This window comes from Poecilia formosa, unplaced genomic scaffold, assembly GCF_000485575.1.
Source record: "Poecilia formosa unplaced genomic scaffold, Poecilia_formosa-5.1.2 Scaffold537, whole genome shotgun sequence".
Lineage (NCBI taxonomy): Eukaryota > Metazoa > Chordata > Actinopteri > Cyprinodontiformes > Poeciliidae > Poecilia > Poecilia formosa.
Genome location: NW_006800476.1, coordinates 35,176 through 57,256, shown reverse-complemented (window position 1 = coordinate 57,256; position 22,081 = coordinate 35,176). Strand labels below are relative to the sequence as shown.

General features: G+C 38.8%; 1 protein-coding gene across 1 annotated transcript in view; it reads left to right on the top strand.

Annotated features, from left to right (window-relative positions):
- Nucleotides 1-22,072, top strand: part of LOC103129331 (endophilin-A1) — a 26,274-nt gene extending 4,202 nt beyond the window's left edge. Inside the window, exons 2-9 of the mRNA XM_007540384.2 lie at nucleotides 11,691-11,759; nucleotides 12,495-12,567; nucleotides 12,685-12,828; nucleotides 13,393-13,526; nucleotides 13,604-13,762; nucleotides 14,796-14,899; nucleotides 14,994-15,124; nucleotides 15,791-22,072. Coding sequence (XP_007540446.1) covers nucleotides 11,691-11,759; nucleotides 12,495-12,567; nucleotides 12,685-12,828; nucleotides 13,393-13,526; nucleotides 13,604-13,762; nucleotides 14,796-14,899; nucleotides 14,994-15,124; nucleotides 15,791-15,987 — 1,011 coding nt within the window. The 3' untranslated portion in view covers nucleotides 15,988-22,072. The remainder of the gene's footprint in view (nucleotides 1-11,690; nucleotides 11,760-12,494; nucleotides 12,568-12,684; nucleotides 12,829-13,392; nucleotides 13,527-13,603; nucleotides 13,763-14,795; nucleotides 14,900-14,993; nucleotides 15,125-15,790) is intronic.
- Nucleotides 22,073-22,081: the final 9 nt, after the last annotated feature.

Below are 22,081 nucleotides of genomic sequence, written 5' to 3'. Positions count from 1 at the left end.
CACTAGAGGCAGTAGCAACCCCGAAAAGATGCGACTAAGGAGCAGATTTAGAAGTACACCGAAAGCTACAGAATTTGGTAAAAACGGTGAGTTTTGCTGAAGAAATTAAAGACACAAGTTCAAATCCATGCTGAGTGGAGCTCCTTCACTCGGTGCTCCTCTGCAGCTCTGATTGGCTAAGCAATGTAACGTGATCCTCTGCAGCAAGTGATGGCAAAGCGTCATCACGACTTTACTCAGTGTGTCTTTACCTCCGCGGCAGAGGCTCCGCCGAACCCCTGAGACCGACTCATCGAACCCCTGGGGTTCGATCGAACCCAGGTTAAGAACCACTGCTTTAGCCAGATAGAATCAACAAACTCACTCATTCTTTGGTTACCTAGCAACTAACTCATTCTTTGGTTACCTAGCAACAGCTTGTTGAGTAACTTTTACAGACCAGCAGTTTAAAGTTCCGCCATTTTGACTCATAATTGCTTAAAAATAAAAAATAAAATAATGTCGAGAGAAACCTGTATGAAACAGGAAACGTCACGTCAACAGCTGGTCAGTATTTCAGACATTTAGAACAAAAAAAAATCAATAATTATTGATATGGACTGATATTTCCAGCTCTTTTAATGCAAGTTTCTGCCTCATTTCAGCAACATCAGCAGTTTTTGTTGGACTCCTGCTGGGATTTTTTTTGTTTGCTTTTGTAGTTTTGGTCGATTTCCACACTTTTGCTATTGGCTCCCTAATTAAAATAAAGAACATTATTATCATAGTTAATTAGTTACATTTACTTGAATAACGTTTTAGGGGAAAAATTACTTTTACGAATATTTTTATGATGTATTAATTTATACTTTTACTTGAGTAACTGTATTTTGAAGCATTGCTACTTTTGAGTAACTGGATTCTACCCAGTGTGAGTAACTTCATTAAAAACAAACTTGCTTTAAGCAAAAATTCACCAGGTTTTGTTAAAGTTTTTTAAGACTTTTAGCGAAATAAATTGATTTGGAAAAATGTTTCCTTAACTTGACCCCTGACCTCTGAGTCCAGAACCTGACTCGGTTTCACCGGTTCTGTTTTGAGGAATGGGCCAGAACTCTAGTAAACTGCAGTGAGAAATTTGTGGAAGGAAATCCAGAATAAACTGTTTATCAAACATTAAGTGGAAATAGTTGTGAGTTTTTGTGCAGTTTATGTGAACATTAGCTGCACATAAAAATATATTTTTGATTCATTTTTTCAACTTTTACTGTGAAGTTGTGATGATTAGATTTCATCGATTATGATGCATTTCTAAATAAAGTTATTAAAACTGTAGTAATCAACATTTTTAATCATTTTAACAGCATTAGGGCCACTTATGGGTTTGGCATTGTCATTTTTAATTCTCAGTGTAACATTAAAGTTTTTTTCATATTGGTGTTTGTCCAATAAGAACTGAGCTGCTCGGTGTTTTCCTTCCTTTTTTTACATCAAACGATTCGTTTGTGCTGGAATCTGAAAACTAAATCTAAAATGTAGGCCAGGTCCCAGCATGACGGCGTTTCCTCACGCAGCCGAGGGGAGACCGGCGGCATCGACGGCGAAACGAGACACCGACGAGCCGAATGAAACCCGAGAGCGAGAACAGACCCAGGTGTAGAAGAAGCACAAAGAGCCACGAGGAAATGAGGTCAAATTTAGAAATGTAGATTTTTACTTCCAAGTCAAAACTGTACAAAAAATTATACATTTAGCATTTAAGATAAAAAAAAACAACCTTTCTTTGTCTGTAAATATGTTCAAACCAGAACTTCATCTGGTTCAAATTCTGCAATAACAAATGAACCATTAAGTTAATTTGTCTGTTAATCTATTGATCCAAAAATGAATCACCAACTACTGAAAAAAGGAATTCTGCATCTTTTAACATATTTCTAATATTGTAGAAAAAGGCTGAAGTAGTTCAGTGATTTCTTTTTGTCCACTTAATGGTCAGAATAATTTATTAATGAAAATCTATTTGTCAGTTTTTGCTGCAGGAACATGAAAACTACAAGCAAAAACACTTATTTAATACGTATTAACACTTTGATTTCTTTCTTTGACACACTAAGCGTATTGTGTGATTTTAAAAAAATATATATATATTTACATAATGTCTTTTTTATTTTGCTCACTGTTTAGAAGGGAAAGTAGAAAAAAAACTGTTGAAGTTTCATATTTGACCAAATTTAATGAATAATTAAAATGCAGACTATTATCGTTATTGATGTATATCGCGATGTATTATCGCGATATAATTTTTGGCAATATCGCCCACCTTTAGTTTAGACTGAAAAAGATTAACTTTATAATCAATAATTAAACTGAATCCAGTAATTTTATCCAGATTTTAAGTAAATTTATCCAAAGTCTAAAAAATTACACCACATTCTCTATTTCTTCAATGACGGTTTTATGATTTTGGCTCCAGTTTTTATTTAAAAATTTGACATTTAGATTAAAGAAGGAAATGATGTAATAATCAGAATTAAATATGACATTTATAGTTGGACATAAATGATGTAAATGTGTTTAATTCTCCTGCTATTCCTGCCGGTTGCATGGATGGTGTTGTCATGGCAACCACACGCGTGTCAGCAGAGAGCAGGCGTGATGCCAACACACACACACACACACACACACACACACTCAGACGGTTCTGTAGCTCAATAATTAATCATCCTTGAGGGCATCGCACGTGACGGGGAGGCAGAGGAAGATCGACTCTTTGATGCCGCCGTCTGTTCCAGCTGAACCGTGACCTTTGACCTCATTCCTGTGCGACTCCGATGACGACAGATGTTGAGTTTATTATCAGCTGACAGACGATGAGGACTGTTTTTGATTAGCTCCTGCTAGGTGGAGGTTAAAGGTCACATCAGGAAGGACGCTTGCAGCTAATTTTTCTGTTTTTGTTTTAATATTTTAGTAAATCAGTTGATTGGTTACGGACCCTGAAATGAACTCCATTAAAACGGTTTGTCACTTCTGTGTTTGGCGCGGCGGCGTGGAGTTCGAGTCCGTTTGGTTCTGCGGATCAGAAACGCAGGAAAGTCCTGGTGCTGAAAACGGAGCAAACTGATATATTGAGCTAATTAAATCTTAATGATGAGCCTCTGATCACATCCGACTGCCCCGAGCCGCTGCTGATTCTGGCTCCGGCTGGACCTTATTGATCTTCTGGTCAGATGATTGATCCGCTGTTAGAGCCTCATTGATTATTAGTTCTTCACTTGGTCCGCTGGTATGAGACGCTTTCAGCCAGACATGTTGACTCATTTATCAACTTTTACACAGTTTATAAAGGTTAATATCCTGATCGATCTCAGGCTTTTGTTCTGAAAGCTAAATTGTCAAAACTATCTGCAAACACACTGATCTGAGCTGATGTTTACATGTGAGGCGTTTTCGTCATGTTTTAGGAAAATCTTTGGTTAAACTTTATGATTCTGGACAAACTAACCACTGTAAGTGTATTTAGTTTTAGAAAGTTAAAAGGTTTCAGTTGATAAAACCAAACTTTCAATCATAAAGTAATGAAACTGACACAAAACGGCGCCACTATCTGGTCAAACTGGGGCTTACAATCGCGTTGTGATCAGTTTAGTCATAAAAACTTATATCTTAAAATAAAAATTACAGAATTTTTATTTTTGTTTAGCAGTGTTTTGTTTAATAATCAAAATGTAAACTGTAAAAATAAAAACTCTCAGTTGTGGACCATCTAGTTGCTCCATAAGCTGCAGGATTGAGTTGTTTTTGTGTCGGATGTGATTTTGTTTTTACCGCCAGCGAGTCGTGACTCCGGCGCTGCTTTATGTCGGATCCATGGTGTGAATACTAATGAGGGCAGAAATGGATCCGGAGGCTTTGGGGATGTTTCTGTTCCTGCTCTGTTGCATCGTTTCTTCTTCTCTTTTCACTTTAATCGTCTCTATTAGCAACAGATAATTAATGTTTCAAACAGGAATCAGCTGCTGTGTCACATAAGCATGACCATTTCATAAATATAGAAGTCAATCTCATATCATTCCTGTTGATTATATTAGTTTTAATGCCTAAGGGAGGAAACGGCGCTCCTCCTCCTCCACTTGTTGCTGCTAGTTTCACATTAGCATCCGTCTAGAAGATATTTGAATCAACTTTGAAAAGAAAAACACGACAGAAGGAAGTTATATTCCACACAATCAGTACATTTTATTTCAGAAATAACAGGTATTTTGTCCATATTTGTATTTAGTCACTGAAACTTTAACATTATTGAGTCAAACTATTCTCAGCACATTTTCATCAAAAAGTCGCACATTATTCTGTTCACAATTCACGCAAAAATCATCAGATACCCAAATTTTTTGCACTAATGCATGTTATTGAGTTTATTGCACATTTTCTGACAAATCTGGGAGGTTTCAAAAGTCAAAGAATTTCAGAGAATTTGTTGAAAATAAGTTTTGGAATAACAAAACGGTAGAAAACGTTGCTGTAGTGTCTGTTTAGTTTCAGTGAAAGCGGATGTTTTCTGCAGGTTTTAAGTTTTTTTCCTACTTCCTGTAGTTGTGGTGACATCGTGAGCTGCTGCAGTTGGAGCTGCTGCAGGTTTCCCCTCTGCTCATGTTTAGTTAATGATGCAGCAGCAGTTGGAGCTGCTGCAGTTGGAGCTGCTGCAGGTTTCCCCTCTGCTCATGTTTAGTTAATGATGCAGCAGCAGTTGGAGCTGCTGCAGTTGGAGCTGCTGCAGGTTTCCCCTCTGCTCATGTTTAGTTAATGATGCAGCAGCAGTTGGAGCTGCTGCAGTGCAGCTGGTCAGGATTCCTGCAGGAACCCAAAAAGGTCTCAGAGAAACTTTTACCAACCTGCTCTGCTGCCGTCCTCCACCTCATGTCTGCCTCCTGGTTTAGGGTGAAATGTTTAGTCCGCCTTATTCCAGGTCCAGTTTGTTTGGCTAAAATGTCTGGTTCGTTTTGGGGAGGTGTGAATGCGAAAACCCCAAAATAGCCACTCCAAAAGCACGAAGTGGACTACAGCGCAGGGCATTCTGGGTAAATAAAACCAAAACAAACATGCTAGCTTAGCACCGCTCCATTTTTGTTTACATTTTGTGAAGAAGGAAGTTGCGCTCAGTGTTTCCTTCAGTAGTTCTTGGGACAGCGCCCCCCACAGGCGAGGAGGGGAACAGGTTGTTCAAAGGGTTTGGTTGGTTTGACACAGAGCAGAGAGAAAGAAACGCAGCAGCTGAAAATGTAACAAATGTTGAAGTTTTAGTCTTAGATCAAACTGAGAATATCAGACCATCAAAACACTCTTAGTTTCTGCTCCCAGCTCCTCAGTCTCTTTTCCTGTCATGTCTGGATTAAAGTCGCCTTCAGATCAGTTCAGTCTCGACCGTCTGCCTGATCTGCTCTGGTTCTGATTAGGGAGATAAAATCCTCCTTCATCAAAGATCTCTGCTTCTCAAACCTGAAACACTCTCCGGGTGTTTCTTGAAGCTTTCGACGAGAATCTAGTTTTCCATTCCTGTCGCACGCCTCCTCTCTGAACCCACTTTAAACTGAGGGCGGATGACAAGTGACCAGCTGAAGAGCTCGTTTATTTACACACACACTGTGGGAGATTAAACAGACTGCAGAGGAATAATCCTCAACATTTCAGAAACATTTTGACAACATTTCATATTTCCATATCATCACATTTAACCAGCTCCAATAAGTGGATCCTACGACCAAAGAAAATATGGAAAACTTTGACTTTTACTCTAAAAGAATCAAACTGTTTATATCAGTGGTGTTCAACGTGTGGCAACGGGGCCACTTGTGGCCCTTGAAATGATTTTGTTTGGCCCCTCATCAATAGTAAAGAATGGTAAAAATTTGGTCAACAAAATAGAAAACAATTAATAATTAAAAAAAATCCAAATTTTTTTTTTTTTTACTTTTATTTTTTTTAAATTAAAGTAGCAGTCTGAAGCCCTTTTTATTTTTTTCAATCTTTAATGACATACAGATTTCATGAAAACTTGTTAAAACGAAGGAAAAGAATCACAATCAACTAGTTTTTGCATTTTTAATTTAATGAGTTTTTACAGTAAACTTTTCTACTTTAGTAATTACTTCATAAATCTGTATTTTAAACCATCAGCCTGGGTGAAATGGTGAAAAACTTTTCTTTGTAGAGATTGGCAGCATTAGTGCACCGATTTATCTTTTCTTTCTCTCCTCTAAATCTAGCAGCCCATCATTTTTTGCCTCTTCTTTGTCACATTTCCCGTTTTTCACCCCTTCCAGCATCTCAACCTCCTGCTGAGGATTTCCGAGAGAAAATAAATGGCAGCCATTAATCATCACAGCTTTTAGTCACGCAGAATGTCTCACATTTCTGTAATAATTTACATAAAACACTCAAATGCACGATTTACTTATCAAAATGTTTCGTGAACGAAGTGGAAAAGGTCGATATTTATGTTGTTTCTCTTTCTGTCCCTGGAGGTTTTTATTGATGTTTTCACATCATAAAACCTCAAACTTAAACCCTTCCTGCTTTCTCTTTGTCTAAAGACTGAAACATTTCAGTGATTTACGGCTGAACCGCCTCTGCCTCCTCTCTGGGTCGTCACGTTTCCTCGGCTGATTAAAATCGCTTCTGGTTGGGTTTTTGGTCGAGCGTCTAACCGAGAGAGACGGCACATTTCTCCTGAGCATCGATGATGCAAGCGTCCCGGCTGCCTCGTAAACAAACGGAGCAGGCGAAGGAATCGGCATTACGGGCAATAAAGTCATTACAGGCGGGAAGGAAAAGACGAATGGAAACGATTAAAGCTCTGAAGCTTTAACTAAAACTGCAACAGTTTAGCAGCCAATAGAAGTGGCGTCTTTTTTCAGAAGAGGCCCAGAAACATAAAATTGAAAACCCTTGAAAGCCAAAATATAAAAGTTTATCACAGTGTCTACAAACTGCAAGAAAATTGCACTCAGACTGAGATATTCTGAAGATTTATCGTATTTAACCACTTAAATAAGCCAGCAGCAGTTTATTTGGATTCAAAGAGACGAGACCCTAAAAGAGACAGAACTGAGCAGACTGAAACCTCATTATCTAAGAATGAGTTTGTGCAAAAACATGTGAACAGTTATCCTAACCTGTTCAAGGAAGCATAACGGATCGCTTTTAAGGAGATTTCATTCATATCAAAGTGCCTGGAGGCCAGATGTGCTTCTGTCCAGATTTGTTTGTGGCCATACGCAATCATTCAAAGTGCTGCTAACAGCCCCCGGACCACACTTTGGACATCCCTTCTGTAGAAATTTCATAAATCTGATTCAGTGTTGCAACAGGATATGAAACGGACAATTTAGCAAAAAATTTTACATCAAACTGGAGATAATTGTGGAATTTAGGATACTGGTAAGTGTAGGCCAAGTGATTTTTATTAAATATGTTTCCACACCCAATAAATATAAATGAGCCTGCAGCAAAGTGAAAATATAAGAACAAGACCTTAAAATAAAAGGTTGGAAATCTAAAGTTTGCTGCTGACTTTGCAGTTTTGAGCTATTAAACATTCTGGACCATAAGTTCAAACTTAAAATGCAGAAGCGCGTCTCATTAGGACGACTCCGGGCTCTGACCCAACAGAATCCTGCACCAGCGTTCAAACACTGATCAGTCGTTGGTCAAATGTCCATCAGTCCTCTGGTATCTACCATCTAAGATGGCGTCTGGTGACTTTGGCAGGCCGATAAGATGAACCGACTCCGGCTGCCAAGCTCTCCGTCTCCTGATAGTCCAATTCTGCTCTGGAGATGAATGTCTCCTGGAGAGCAGGGGCCCGGCTCCTCCATCTGCTGTCAGGGTGCCACGACCTCTGACATTTGTCACAGCAGCGTTGTAATTAAGCTGATTTTCCTGCAGGCCTCGGCGGGGAGTGACTCAGCAGAAAGCAAGTGTGGATGTAAGACGAGAAATAAAAGGACAAGAGAGCCACAGAGGGAAGATGGAGGAGAAAAAACAGCAGAGGCAGCGAGAGTCCTGAACAACGGGAGAGAAACTGTGGAGGAGGAGAGAAGCAGAGCAGATGGGCCTGTTAGATTCGGTTTAACTTTTTATGTTCCTACAACTTTCTGCCATTTTATCACATTGCAGCTGAGATTTAACCTTCTTTTGGAACATAAATTAACTTTTTAGATTTGGCAAAAAAGTGAAAGCATGTAATGCACACAAAGACAATCAACCAGCTGTTTGTTGTTTTATGAGGAAGAGGAGCTCCTGCTAAACTTTCTATGTTGGTATTAGGGGTTTTGTGCAAACAGACAAGACCCTAAAACAAAACAGACAGAACTGAGCAGACTGAAATCTTCTTATCTAAGAATGAGTTTGTCCAACCATGCATTAGTCTTGGATAGGTTGCTAACAAGCTACAGGAGTTATGTCTGTAAAACTAACAACCTACTGCAGACTTGTTAGCCCTCTGGGGAAGAAATCCTAGCAAAACCCCAACAGACACAACATTCCCATTTACTTAAGAACGACTAAAGTCGATTTCTCTAGACAGCGGCGCTGAGAAAACTGTCATAAAACCAATTATGGATCATAAAGATGAATAATGGAGAAAAGAAATGTTTGCATTTCTTGTGTTGGATGAAAAAAATCTCCTGAGGATTCTCTGTTTTTGATTTAACTTGACTGTTGGTGACTTTTCAGGTCTGACCAGCTGTTAGCTTAAGTTTGAGTTACTGCTGGCTTGATTCTTGGCTCTGAAAAGAATCCAGTTAGACATTAGCATAACTCTGGTTATTAGCCATTAGCTGTACTCTGATTGACTATTAGCGTACATCTCAGTTACTGTTAGCTTGCCTGTAATTAGCGGTTCTTAATGACTGATTTCTGCCTCATTTTCACATTGATGTGATTGTTGTCTCATTTCTGCAGCTCATATATTTTCCTTATGATCCAGTTTCCAAACATCTGATCCATCTGTTGTATATCATTGGCAGTAAAAACAGGTAAAGCACACTTTAGATTTCCCTCAAACAAAGGACGGTAAAGATGAAACTGCTGAGATAGACTGACTTATGTAAGAGTTTAACACACACACACCTCACTGAGACCAGACTGAGATTTCCTCCTAGCAGGCAAAAGAACACTCTTATAGGTTTGTCTTTATGTTTCCTGGAAGCATAATAGAAAGCTTTCACATCCTCGTCTCTATGGTAACTGCATCCCCATCTGTCGGTCCCTCGCACTTTTTGTTCCCGCCTTAGTCTCACGTCGTCTTAATTTTAAATTTGACTTTTTTTATTCTTAGAAGCTCCTCCGTTTAAAAACGGCGTCATTCCGTGTTTTTCTGGGATACATTTGAACACATCGTCACCAACACCTGCACTCAGAGGTGTTCAGGTGTGCAGGCTGTTTGTTTGATGGAGGCAGCTGCTTTAATCCCAGATGCTCACATTCACACAGATATTTCACACTAGTTGAAATATCTGTGTACAGTTTTTGAATTTTGCTACATAAAATTCATTTTACTTTCGATAATTCCAGTTAACAATTAGACTTTATTCAATTGATGCCATAAATGCTGCTGTAAAACCCGACGGTATAATCTCCCTCCTGCAGAAATCCCAGGATGTGTGGACGGGTTATCAGTTCATAACTCCTAAAATCCAGCTGGCTACACTTTTCTTCCATCCCTCCATCGATATATAAACATTTTGTTCTGCTAATTAGCCTCATTACAGTAATTTATGGGCCGGGTCATGGTGCTGCTGGCGCCATGTGAGGCCTTTATGTGTTTGTTTACCAACGTATTGGGTGTTGGTGTGTGTGAACGGAGCAGAGTGGGCGGCTGATGGCCCACTCTGCTCCGCCATGGCTGCAACCTGAGGCGATGAAAGCGAATAATGTTGTCGCTCTGCAGCGCTTCCTGCTCCCACAGTGACCGGCTGAGCTGAATATGAGCATAAAGAGCCATGAACCAGCTGCCTTACTGGTGCTATTATGTAACATTTAGATGTGAATTTTCCAGCTTTACAGCACTTAAAGTGTTAGTTTATCAAACTAATTGAATGCACTATTTTATTTATATTTATTATGTCGTTTTTATATGCTTGATTTTGTTGGTTCATGTGACAGCCGAAATGGTAAACTCCATGATTCTACTCTACTTTCTGACTTTATCAGACTTTTCTTTACATTATTAGTTCATCGAGGTTTGCAGAGATTTGTGTTTTCACACTTTACTGTCTGGTACGTTTGGTTTGATTTGGGGCCAGAACTGGAACATTTGTTGCTGCGGTTCTCTTTCTCACTGCTCTAAGTCAAACAAACCAGACATTTTGAAAACCTGTTCTCCTCCTCGCCTGTGGGGGCGCTGCACCAAAACCCACCGAAGGAAATGATACAAAAACCTCCGGAAAAAAAATCAGAGCCCAACTTCCTTCTTCACAGAGTTGGATTTTCTCAGCTGTTAGATTTATTTTTTTATCTTTGGCAAAAAATCAAATGCCATTTCTCTCGCTAGCGCTAGACAGTCGCATTTATTTTGTTTGTATTTACCCAGAATGCCGTGCGCTGTAGTCCACTTTCTGCTTTTGGCGCGGTCTCCACTTCAACCGAACTGAGACGGAGGTTTGTGGGTTCAGTTTTTGTTCACATCTCCCCAAACAAACTAAACTTCCTACAAACGAACCAGTCTGACCAGCGTTCACCATTTTGTTTTACAGCTTGTATTCATTTGGACTTTGCATTCAGGTCAACTATTGTGCTAACTGGCTAAGCTAACCGTTTGGTTTCGTAACATTTCTGCTCTGCCTTTATTTTCCATCAGGTTGTTATTCTGACCTCGTTGGCTGTTTGCTGTTTACCAATATGGATGTGACACTGAAGGTTATTTCTGCAGACTGTAACCTTCAGCTTTCTATGTAAACAACTAAAATAATGTTGCTGCAATTTGAAGGTTAGAAAATGATGTATGCGCAAATTATAACAGTTTTATAAGACGGTATAAATCACGTTTTATCAGACTCCAACGCTGACAGTCTGATTAACTGATACTTGATCTATTGGAAGGTTATCTACTGCAGGTGAGATTCTAATATAGATGTCTGTTTAGAAAACCTTCAAATCTGGAATAAATTCATCTATCCAACAGCAGAAATGATGAAAGCAGAGACGCTGCTGCTGCTCACTGAGGCGTTTAAAGACTGAAGGATTCGGATTTAAATGGATTTTCTTAGAAACGAAGCCAGAAAAGTAGATAAAACTCAAAGTAATGAGTCACTTGGCCTTAAGTGAAGGAGGGTTAATTGCTCTTTTTATCACTATTAAATTAACAAATGGAGATAAAAGAAGATGTCTTGAAGTAATTAAAGATGTTACATTTGGAGTCGGTACAGAGGAGAATTCAGGATATTAACTCTATATGTCAAATACAGCTGTAATAATCACAGCTGTATTTGGTCTGATGTTCATCAGATCCAAAGTTTTTATGTTTCCTGCATAAATAATCAGACACATCGGCTCATTTTTCCATCTTCCTCCTGGGCAGCAGCAGCTCCTCTCCTCTGTTTTCCGTCCATTAGCTCTCAGATCAGCCTGTTGTTGGCTGTAAAATGTGGACGAGAATATTAACTCGCTCTCTTTCCGTCTTTCCTGTTTCTCTTCGTCCGTCTTCACAGAAAGTCAGCGAGAAAGTCGGAGGAGCAGAAGGAACCAAGCTGGACGATGACTTCAAGGAAATGGAAAAGGTCATTTATCAATAAACGTCCAATAAACCGTTTAAAAGTATCTATAAAGTTCTGAATCAAGAATCTTCTGATTCTGATTTAATGATCAAAAAGCTTTGATAAAGTTAAAAACTGGCATGGTTCTTTCTTTAAATGAACTCAGTTTTTTGCGTTTAAAAGTCCTAATTTAATTCTAATGTGCTAAAATATTAAATATCTTTAAATGTCCTGATTTGTAAAACCGATACCAACGTATCAACATTCCTCATTTTACTTTTTAACTTATTTTTAATGGAGGATTTCTCATAAAATTTCTTCATTCTAGTAAGATATGACTTTATTCTGGTAATATTGTTTTATTTTGACGTTATTGTGTAATATAAAGAGTTTATTTTCAAAATGAAGAAAATAAATAAAAATGCTTCTTTGCTAGAAGCAGAATAAATACTAAAAATTAAAAAAGTTCAGTTAAATTCAGATCTTCAGGTTTATATTAAGGTCAGTAATTGTTGTTTTGTTTAGTTTTTTTACAGTATAAACATTTTCTTAAAAAAAGTATAAACTTTTTTTCTTACTGGCGGCCACACAAAGTTATTCTAAGGACCACTAAAGGCCCACAGGCCACAACTTGGACACCCTGGTTTATAATCCACCAAAATTAAGTCGGTTTATTTTATGTTTTTACTGATAAAAATAATTTATTTTTGTAATAATTGGTTCTGAATTTACTCGTTTGTTCCTCTTTGTCTCCTGCAGAAGGTGGACATCACCAGCAGAGCGGTGCTGGACATCATGACCAAAACCACAGAGTACCTGCAGCCCAACCCAGGTGTGGTTCACACACACACACACACACACACACGCACACACACACACACACACACACTCTCTCTCTCTCTGCTGTATGAAAACATGGCTGACGGTCAGAGCCTGTGCTTCCTGGCAGCATCCAGAGCCAAGCTGAGTATGATCAACACCATGTCGAAGATCCGCGGCCAGGAGAAGGGGCCCGGCTACCCGCAGGCCGAGTCCATCCTGGGAGACGCCATGCTGAAGTTCGGGCGGGATCTGGGAGAAGAGTCCTGCTTTGGTAAGCAGGAATCTGTTCCCTGAACTGGGATTTCCTTCATTACTGGGGAGAAAAACTCTGGAAACTCAGCAGGTTTAAGGCATTGAGGTGTTTTATTTAAACTGAACTAATCTGTCTTGTTCAGAGGAGACGAAAACTTTCTGGCTTTATGCCTTAAGTTTACAAAGTTCTGCTCCAAAGAACCACCAGACTTCTGGGAAATTTACTAAATATCAAAACGGACAGATCGTTAATAAATACCCGTCTAACGTTAATTAATTGATTAGAAGTGCAGATTCTGCACGTTTTTATTCCTCCATTTGTGTTTTTACTGCTTCTAAAAGGAGACGAAGCACTTCAAAAAACACTCGGCTGTTTTTGTAATGAATTAAAGTTTGTTGGTGTCTGAAAAATGATCTGTTTCCAGAATGAAAATGACACGTTTGTTTTCACTCAGTGGGCAGAAAATCCAGAAATTTTACTAAAGTAAGATTAGAAATACTTCATAACAAAGTAACAAAATGTAACTAGTTACTATGAAACTCTGCCCTCTTTCGACTTGACGGTTCTGTTGTGTTGGTCCAGGCCTGGCGCTGATCGACGCCGGCGAGGCCATGAAGGAGCTCGGCGAGGTGAAGGACGCCCTGGACATGGAGGTCAAGCAGAACTTCATCGACCCGCTGCAGAACCTCCACGACAAAGACCTGAAGGAAATCCAGGTGGGCCGACGGCCGAGGAGCCGCCCAACGGCAACCAGAACCGGTTCCGGCTAACGTCTTGTGTCTGATCGCTGCAGCATCATCTGAAGAAAATGGAGGGCCGGCGTCTGGACTTCGACTACAAGAAGAAACGCCAGGGGAAAGTCCAGGACGACGAGATCAAGCAGGCGCTGGAGAAGTTCGACGAGAGCAAAGAGATCGCCGAGCAGAGCATGTTCAACCTGCTGGAGAGCGACGTAAGCAGCATGGCCGCCCTGCTGTTGCTAGGAGACGATTCAGAAAAAATACAAACAGCTTTAAACTGTTTAAATTCCACTTATTTTCACTGTTTTTAGATTATCTGCACTCACTTTAATATTTTATGACTTCTTAGGTTTTTTATCTTCCTTTCATACATATTTTATGGTATAAATTAAAAAAAATTTATATTTAGTATTTTATTTTTTAATAATTTTTGTTTCATCTTTTAAATCTTCATTAATTTTATGACATTTTATATTATTTATCTCCTAGCTACTTTATTTTTTTAGTATATTTGTATTTTATCTATTTTACTTTCACACTTTTGTTTTTATATTTTAATTTGTAACTCATTTATTTTAAAACATTTTTTAGCACTTTTTTATATATTCCTTTATTTTTTTATTATTCTTTAGGGATTACATTTTATTCATATTTTCTGTTTATGTAATTTTCTAGTTTTCTGTTTTAAATAGATCTTTATTTTCTTTTTTTTCTTCCTACTGCAGCGTAATAATTTCTGGTCAATTTAATTGGTATCATGGAGAAACAAACAGATTTTAAACAGTTTTTTTATTTTTGCACAAAATTAGCTTTTTCACATTAAAAAGCTACTAACTCAAATGAGGCAGTAAAAACTGTTTCAAAGTCACAGGAAACTTTTCACATGTTCAATTAAAAATACATTCATATAGTTCATACATCAGAACAACAAACTGTGGCTCTCATTTTAAAAAATCCTCTAAAAACAGAAACTTCATCATGAATTTTAATATTTTTTATTTGTAAACAGTTTCTTCTTCTTCTGTCAGTCCCACGTTTTCAGCCACGTCTCTGTTTATCAGAGCAGCAGGAAAAAGACTCGGGCCTGCACAGCAGAACCAGATTCAGGCCCAGCATGAAGCGGCAGAACCATAACATCCTGTGTGTGTGTGTGTGTGTGTGTGTGTGTGNCATCCTGTGTGTGTGTGTGTGTGTGTGTGTGTGTGTGTGTGTGTGTGTGTGTGTGTGTGTGTGTGTGCGCTCCAGATAGAGCAGGTGAGCCAGCTGGCAGCGCTGGTCCAGGCCCAGTTGGAGTACCACAGCCGCTCCTCAGAAATCCTCCAGCAGCTCTCCAGCAAGATGGAGGACAGGTATCGATCCGTCCTCCCACCTCGGCACAGAAATAAGCCGGTGAGCGCAGACCAGCGCGCTTTCACTGAAACGTTTGCGTTTCCCTGTTCCCAGGATAAAAGAGGTGTCCAGTAAACCCAGGAAGGAGTACACTCCCAAACCCAAGATGACTCTGGAGCTCCTGCCCCCCAGCGAGAGCCACAACGGGGGGATCCACTCGGCCAAATCCCCGGGGAAATCACCAGGTACCCACCCTGCGTTCAACCGGAAAAATAAAATCACACTGAGGCTTAAATTCAAACCTGTGGATGGAAATTAACCGTAAAACTGGTATAAGGGTTAGAAATGAAGCACAGAAAGAAAAATCTGCCTAATTTTTGCCTTTTAACATAGAGAATCTGTAAATGTTTATTGATTTAGTTAAAATAACCTCAATAATTGTGGCATATTTTCTGCCAATTGGCTGTTTTGTAGCTTTCAATTTTAAGAAAATATGGTGCAGTTGCCAGTTTCTGCCAGCAGGTGGCAGATCCATCCCACCGCCTCATAATTCTGTCTATTGAACAAGAATCAATGTGATCAGAGACTTTACTAATTATAGTTACACTGTCATCTGTATTCAGACTGTAGAAAAATGTCAGATTTATCTTTTTATATTTGCTCAATTACATTTACTTGAGTTATTTTTAGGAATATTTTTACTACACTGTACTGCACTCTTTTGACTTTTGTTTGACTAATTTTATTGTGAAGCATTTCTTCTCTCACTTGTGTATAATTTCTGTTACTCTGCTGACCTCTGGTAATAATGTTTTTATTTATATTATTATGGTGTTCCTCTGTATTTCTGATTGGTGGAGGTGACTTTGACTGGTCCAGTGATCAGCCTGTGTTTTGTCGTCGTCTCTCAGCGCCGATGGACCAGCCCTGCTGTCGAGCGCTCTACGACTTTGAGCCAGAGAACGAGGGCGAGTTGGGCTTCAAGGAGGGCGACATCATCACTCTGACCAATCAGATTGACGAGAACTGGTACGAGGGCATGATCAACGGCCAGTCGGGCTTCTTCCCCATCAACTATGTGGATATCCTGGTGCCGCTGCCCCACTAGTGTCCAGCCGGCCGCCCGGTCCTTCCCTCTTGACCAATCCGGACACCCGTGAAACAGCCTGTATTTGCAGAAACGACAAACCACGCCCTCCTTCTACTTCTTCTTCTTCTTCTGTGCTTCTGTGCAATTCTGCTTTCACTACAACGGACCGAAACGAGAGAGGCGCTGGACAACACAGGACTTTCAAAAAGAGACGATGAGGAGGAGACTGTAGGGTAAGCGGCGCAGCGACGGAGGACTGAAAGAGACGAGAAGACGGAGAGATGTTGGTCTGTTGAAGCATGGTGCTTAGCCTGGCAGCAATGGACACCAACGAGGCTTTGGAGACTTGCGAACAAGGCTCAGTGTATTATGTACGTGCATGTCTGAATGTGTGTTTCAACCTGTCCGTACTCCGTTATGACGAAGCCAGCACAAATTCCTGCTCATCGGTTACCAACCTGACGGCTTTTCCTCATCCCTTTGCTTTGACTTCTTCTGCTTTTCTACAAGTTTTCATTTTTGTTCTCTCCGTCTTACTAGCACTGCCTTTTAGCATGGCTCTGTAGCCTGTAGAGCTACAGCTGTTGTCATTTCTGCCTTTCTGAGTCGGGGTAGATTTTCAGTTCAGTGGTTGGATGCATGGACCAGCCACATCAACGGTTTAGGAGATTAGACCCAGTTTCAGGGTGAATACCAGGTTTAATCCCTTGTTTTGAGTTTATCTGTCTTGAGTTTATCTGTCTTGGATGGAGACTTTAGCAGAGTTTTAGGAGACAGCAGCCATGTTGGATCGGTGAAAGAGAGGAAAACCTTGAGGTTGCCGTGTTCTACAGCGGCTAAAATGAACTGGTAACCATTTGTAGAAAGATTTGCACTGAGCTAAAGAGAAGTTTTGTTTTCTGTCCTCTTAGAGTCACATCTGTTGGTTTTAAAGATGGAGCTGCTTGCGGATTTGTCTAGTTCCCTGCCTTTGCATGCGAGACTGACTCACAGAAACGTTTAACGTTCAGGACTTTGCATTCAGTTCGGATGTAGATCACTGCCTCCCCAAAACGACACATAACTGTTGAAGTAGGAAACAAAATAGTTTACAGAAAGCTTGTCGCCTGCAGCAGTTACAGTTTTCAGTCATTTCACCAACAACCAGTTTGCCATCAGTCAGATTTTAACGTAAAATGAATTTATTAAAATTTGTAGCTTCTTAGGGAGACAAAAAGGCCATTTCTGATCATCTTTATCATATAAAAAATGGCGCTTGAAGGAGTCGGACTTTGATTTCTGCATTAATGAGATTTATTTGAACAAGTGAACTCTAAAAACTGTCAATGACCAATTCTGGCCTAAAACATGAACTTGACAAAAACACAATTTCTTCACTAATACATAATTAAATCTTATTTTTATATATAGTTTGATACACTGACCAGTTCCTTTATTATAGCAACTATTACCAGTTTTTTTTATTTCCTAACGTTATTTGGGTTAAACTTTACAGTTATAACTATTTGCAAGATGTTGCATCACCAAATTCTGTTTTAATGCAACAACCGAACTTATTATGTTTTCACATTGTAGCATATTTAATTTCCCTTTGGGATCCATAAATTATTCTTTAACTGACCTGAACATTATTCATGCAGGTCTTCAGTGGTACAGAACTTCAGAAGGTTATTTTTGAGTCCACATAAACATTAAAACTCCCTCCAGGTTTCCAGCTGGATGGGGAAAATCCTAGAACCTCAATGGTGCTCCGAGAATTTTGTTCTGGTTCTAGAATTTTCAACAGAAAAGATAAAAAATATAGTTTGGGTTTGTTCATAAAACCAGTTTCATTGTTGGTGGTAAATATCGTCCATTCTTGTTCTAGATGATGTATAATTAGACAGGACAGTGGGACTGGAACCACAGCTGCTTGTTTTAGTTCCTGCAGCAGTAGCGTTCTTTTTAATTGGGTTTAAAGGTGTTTGTTACAACCTTGTGAAAGAGATTAAGTTGGTAACTGTTGTATATGGCTCTTCAATAATGCAGTAGTTTATCAAGCACTTAAGCTATACTGGTAGTAATAAAAAATACATTCATAAAAAACCTTTAGTTCACGTAAATATTTTAGTGAAACATCTGAAATGTTCGGTTTCTGACTTTATGCTAGCTACATGTTTTTAACATCTAGAGGTTTAAGATTAGTATGTGTTCCAGAAGCCAGTTGAAATTCACATACTGATGAAGCATAGCTGTTTCAATGTTTTGATTTTGCAAAACTGAAAAGGCATTTTTACATTTCTAGGAGTTTTGCTAGCAAAAAATATAAGCAGAGTGCTAAATGTTGTACTTGTGGCTTCCTCTTGTACTGTAGTGCTATTTATAAATGGCTCCAAATTTACATTAAAACGTTTTTTAATTCCAATATTTAGCATTAATTCTAAATTAAAACTCTGCTCTCCTGGTAATAATTGCATTTAACAAACGATATCAGCAGGAATCTGTGCTAGCAAAGCCAATGCTAACTGGGTAAAGAGTGGCTAATCACACACAACCGTTAGCATCGTATATATTTGTGCTTTAATGAATCAGTGTTGAGCAGAGAACTCATCAGTATTCGCTGGCTAGATACTGAATACCTCATTCAGCAAAGTAAACTAAGTCTTTTGGATTAGATTGTCAGAAGGACATGCTTCATTTATAAGCACTGCTCGCTTTTGTCACGTCTTACTAGTGAAATTATTTTAAATAGGTAATCTAACGTCTGTGGTAACATTTTAAAGTACATGGACTTATTTCCATTAGTAAGGATTTCGATACAAGTAAAAGATCATACTGTCGATGACTTTTGTATTGACTTTTGTATTGAGTTTTAAAACAGACAAGTGAGTATCCTTCATATACTATCCATCTAAATTCAGTTGAAAAATATCGCAAGTATTATTTCTCTCTAAATTTCCAGCTGTTTTAATAATTACAACACAGACTACAGATTTTTGTCTTCGTTGTTCTTCAGCTTTGTGGTTAATTGACAGAAGCAACTATACCTCATTAATGCTTTATCAAATGACATTAAGCCAGTGATGAAAGGATTTAACATGTCATACACTATTTTGGCTGCAGAATAGTGAACTTTGAAGCTGTAGAAACATAAAATAGAGTATTTTAGACATGAATGATAATATTATAAAACTGTAGTGTCAAGCTAACCACAGCGATCTACTGTCAAACAATAAACACCATGGCAATAAATTATGATGCAACAATAAAATGTAACATTTCAATAAGAACTCTATCTATCTATCTATCTATCTATCTATCTATCTATCTATCTATCTATCTATCTATCTATCTATCTATCTATCTATCTATCTATCGATTGGCTAGCTAGCGTGCTAGCTCACTAGCAATCTCTAGTTAAGTCTATTTGTTAGCTAGCTAGCTTGCATGTTGGCTAGCGGTCCCTAGCTAACAGTCTGTCTATCTATTGGCTAGTTAGCTTGCGTGCTAGCTAGTTATCTCTAGCTCTAACAGTCTATCTGTTGGCTAGCTAACTTGCATGCTAGCTAGCGATCTCTAGCTGACATTCCAATGTGCGACACCAAAATGAACTTTCTCTGCCACATTCTAGCTACTCCTTAACTGTTGCAGGTTGTTGTAGAAGATGGAGGTTTGGAGCACAATGTATGTTCAGTGTTTTTCTTTTTTATTTTATATTTATTTATTTTTTTAGCTTTTTTTCATTGTGTGAATTTCTGTGTCTACAAATCTGATTTTCAGATTCTGTCTGTGGAAAGTTTGTGAGTTGCATGCAACCGAAGCGCTTAATGTGTGCTGTCAAGGATGGCTGTCCAAACACAAAATTAGTAAAAATACAACTAGTGAGACGTCTGTCTCACCAGCTTTCTTTGTGAGCAATTAGCCTATTTTGGAAATTGCTATATAATTGCTCTGTGGGTTGTTATTTTACAGCCACTTAGGTCTAAGCATTCCTATTTAAACTACAAAGTGCTTTATGACATTTTTATTTTCTGTTAAATGTCTTAATTTAATTCGGCCCTGCTTTTGTCTGTTTCTGTTTTTCGTCCTTGCCGATTTGCCCTCTATGGCGACATGTATTCTAACCTCAATGAGGGACTTGTTGTACAGTGTTATTCTCCATGTTCGCTATTCACATAAGTGAGTGTCAGACCTCGGCGACTTTACTTGCCTCTGCTTAGTTTTCAGCGTAGTGTGGACTAAAGGATAAAACGTAGCACTTAAACCAAACCTGGTTTCATCTCAACCTTTCATCGGTTGGAAGCTAGCAAAAACACTCATCTGGGATGAACTTCAAACTGTTTAAGAAAGGAAAAAAGCTGAGCATTGATATTAAAATGCAATGCTTTTTCAGTTTGAGTTTAAATTGAGACTTGTTCATCTGCTTTCTTCTGTTAGTTTTTTTTGTGGGGGCATCAAAAGACTTTATCCAATGGAGTTGCCCTTTTTCTGCTTCGATGGCACCAAAAAAGCCATTTTTCTCCTGTAATGTACTTGCATCATCATGACGAAAATTAGTGCAGCGTTCCATTTACTTCAAAGACAAGAACTGTGAGCCCCGAAAGAGCCAAAGAAGAAAAAGAAAAATGTGCTTTAGCAAGATCCTGACTTGTTAGTGCAAGATCCCAGAAAGGTTTTGCAAACCCCTCTGAGTTTCCTTGTGACAACAGACAAAGATTTGCAAGATCAAGAGGAGTGATGAAATCCCACAAAAGTTTCATTAGATCAAGCAAAACTTGAGAAGGATTAATGCAATTAGTGTTTAGTAGTGGACAGCTGTGTTGGCCTAGTCACTGCCCGAGTGTTGTTGCAGTTTGTCTACATTGATAAATGCTTAAATGAAACTCAAACTTATGATTTCTTTGTCTTGTCTCAGGCCTAGACCACATGTAGGTCAATATCTGGTCAAACAAATACATTTTGATGTGTTTTTGCCTTTTATCCAAACAGAAACTGTTTAATATCACTTAAATGATTATAAAACTCAGGCCCAAGTGGAGATTTGGGAGAACTCTGTATTTGTCTTTGCAACAAATAATACACCAATTTATCCACAAACCTCATTTTACACGATTCCCAATCGACATTGTTTTATTTTAATAACTTTATATTCTAATACACTATTTAAACGTAGTTCAACCCATAAGTCTGTCCACACAAATGAACCTCCTGGCGCCGTGTTTAATTCCTAACAGGAAGTTGGGATTGTTTTGAGACAATCTGATCAGCTGACAGGTTTTGGCTTAGCGTTACACTGCCCCCTATGGGTTTGGCATGCTTAATACAACGCTCTGGGCGGATTTGTTTGGGTTCAACTGGTTGAAAACATATATGAAACTGATCCTGTGTGTACGATATTGTTTTTTGAAACAATGGAGTGTCTTTCCCTTATCTGCCTCTTGAACCCTCATCTTTTTCAGGAACCTGCCAAACTTTTATGGGATCTTCCAAAAAAAATAAAACAAGTCAGGATCTCTGAACATGTATGGAATCTCTGAGAACTTTTGAGAAATCTTGCGACCCTTTTTTGGGGATCTTATGAAACAAAAATGTCAGAATCTTCCAAAAGCCATATGGGATCTCACAAAAATGGCAAAATATTGGAAAATCTTACAGATGTTGTAAAAATTACTTGGAATTTTGTAAAAGTATGTTGTAAAGTACTTTTGGGGCTCAGTCTGAGAATAACATCTGTCCCAGTTTAACTGGTTTCCAGTAAAACTCAGTCTCTAATCGTTGTCTTCAGTGAGCAGACTGAACGCTAGCAATGCCAACCAACAGCAACAGGTTATTTCTCTCTACATTTATCTGACTGTTTTGAAAATAAATACAGTTTTATGTGTGTGTTTTAGCAAATTTTCAACAGTCATAAATGCAGTTGGACAGTTCCATCTGTCACCACATGTCATGCATGTGGCGGCCATATTGGATCTAAACTGATGTTGCTCAACCTGTGAACCTGCCCTGCTTTCTGGAAATGTTTGCACTATGATTTCTGAGGCATAATAATTTGGCCTTGGTCTGACCTGTGGCTGTGTTACATAATGAAGCTGTACGCCTTGTGGCTGTATTAAAAATGAGATATAAAAAAAAC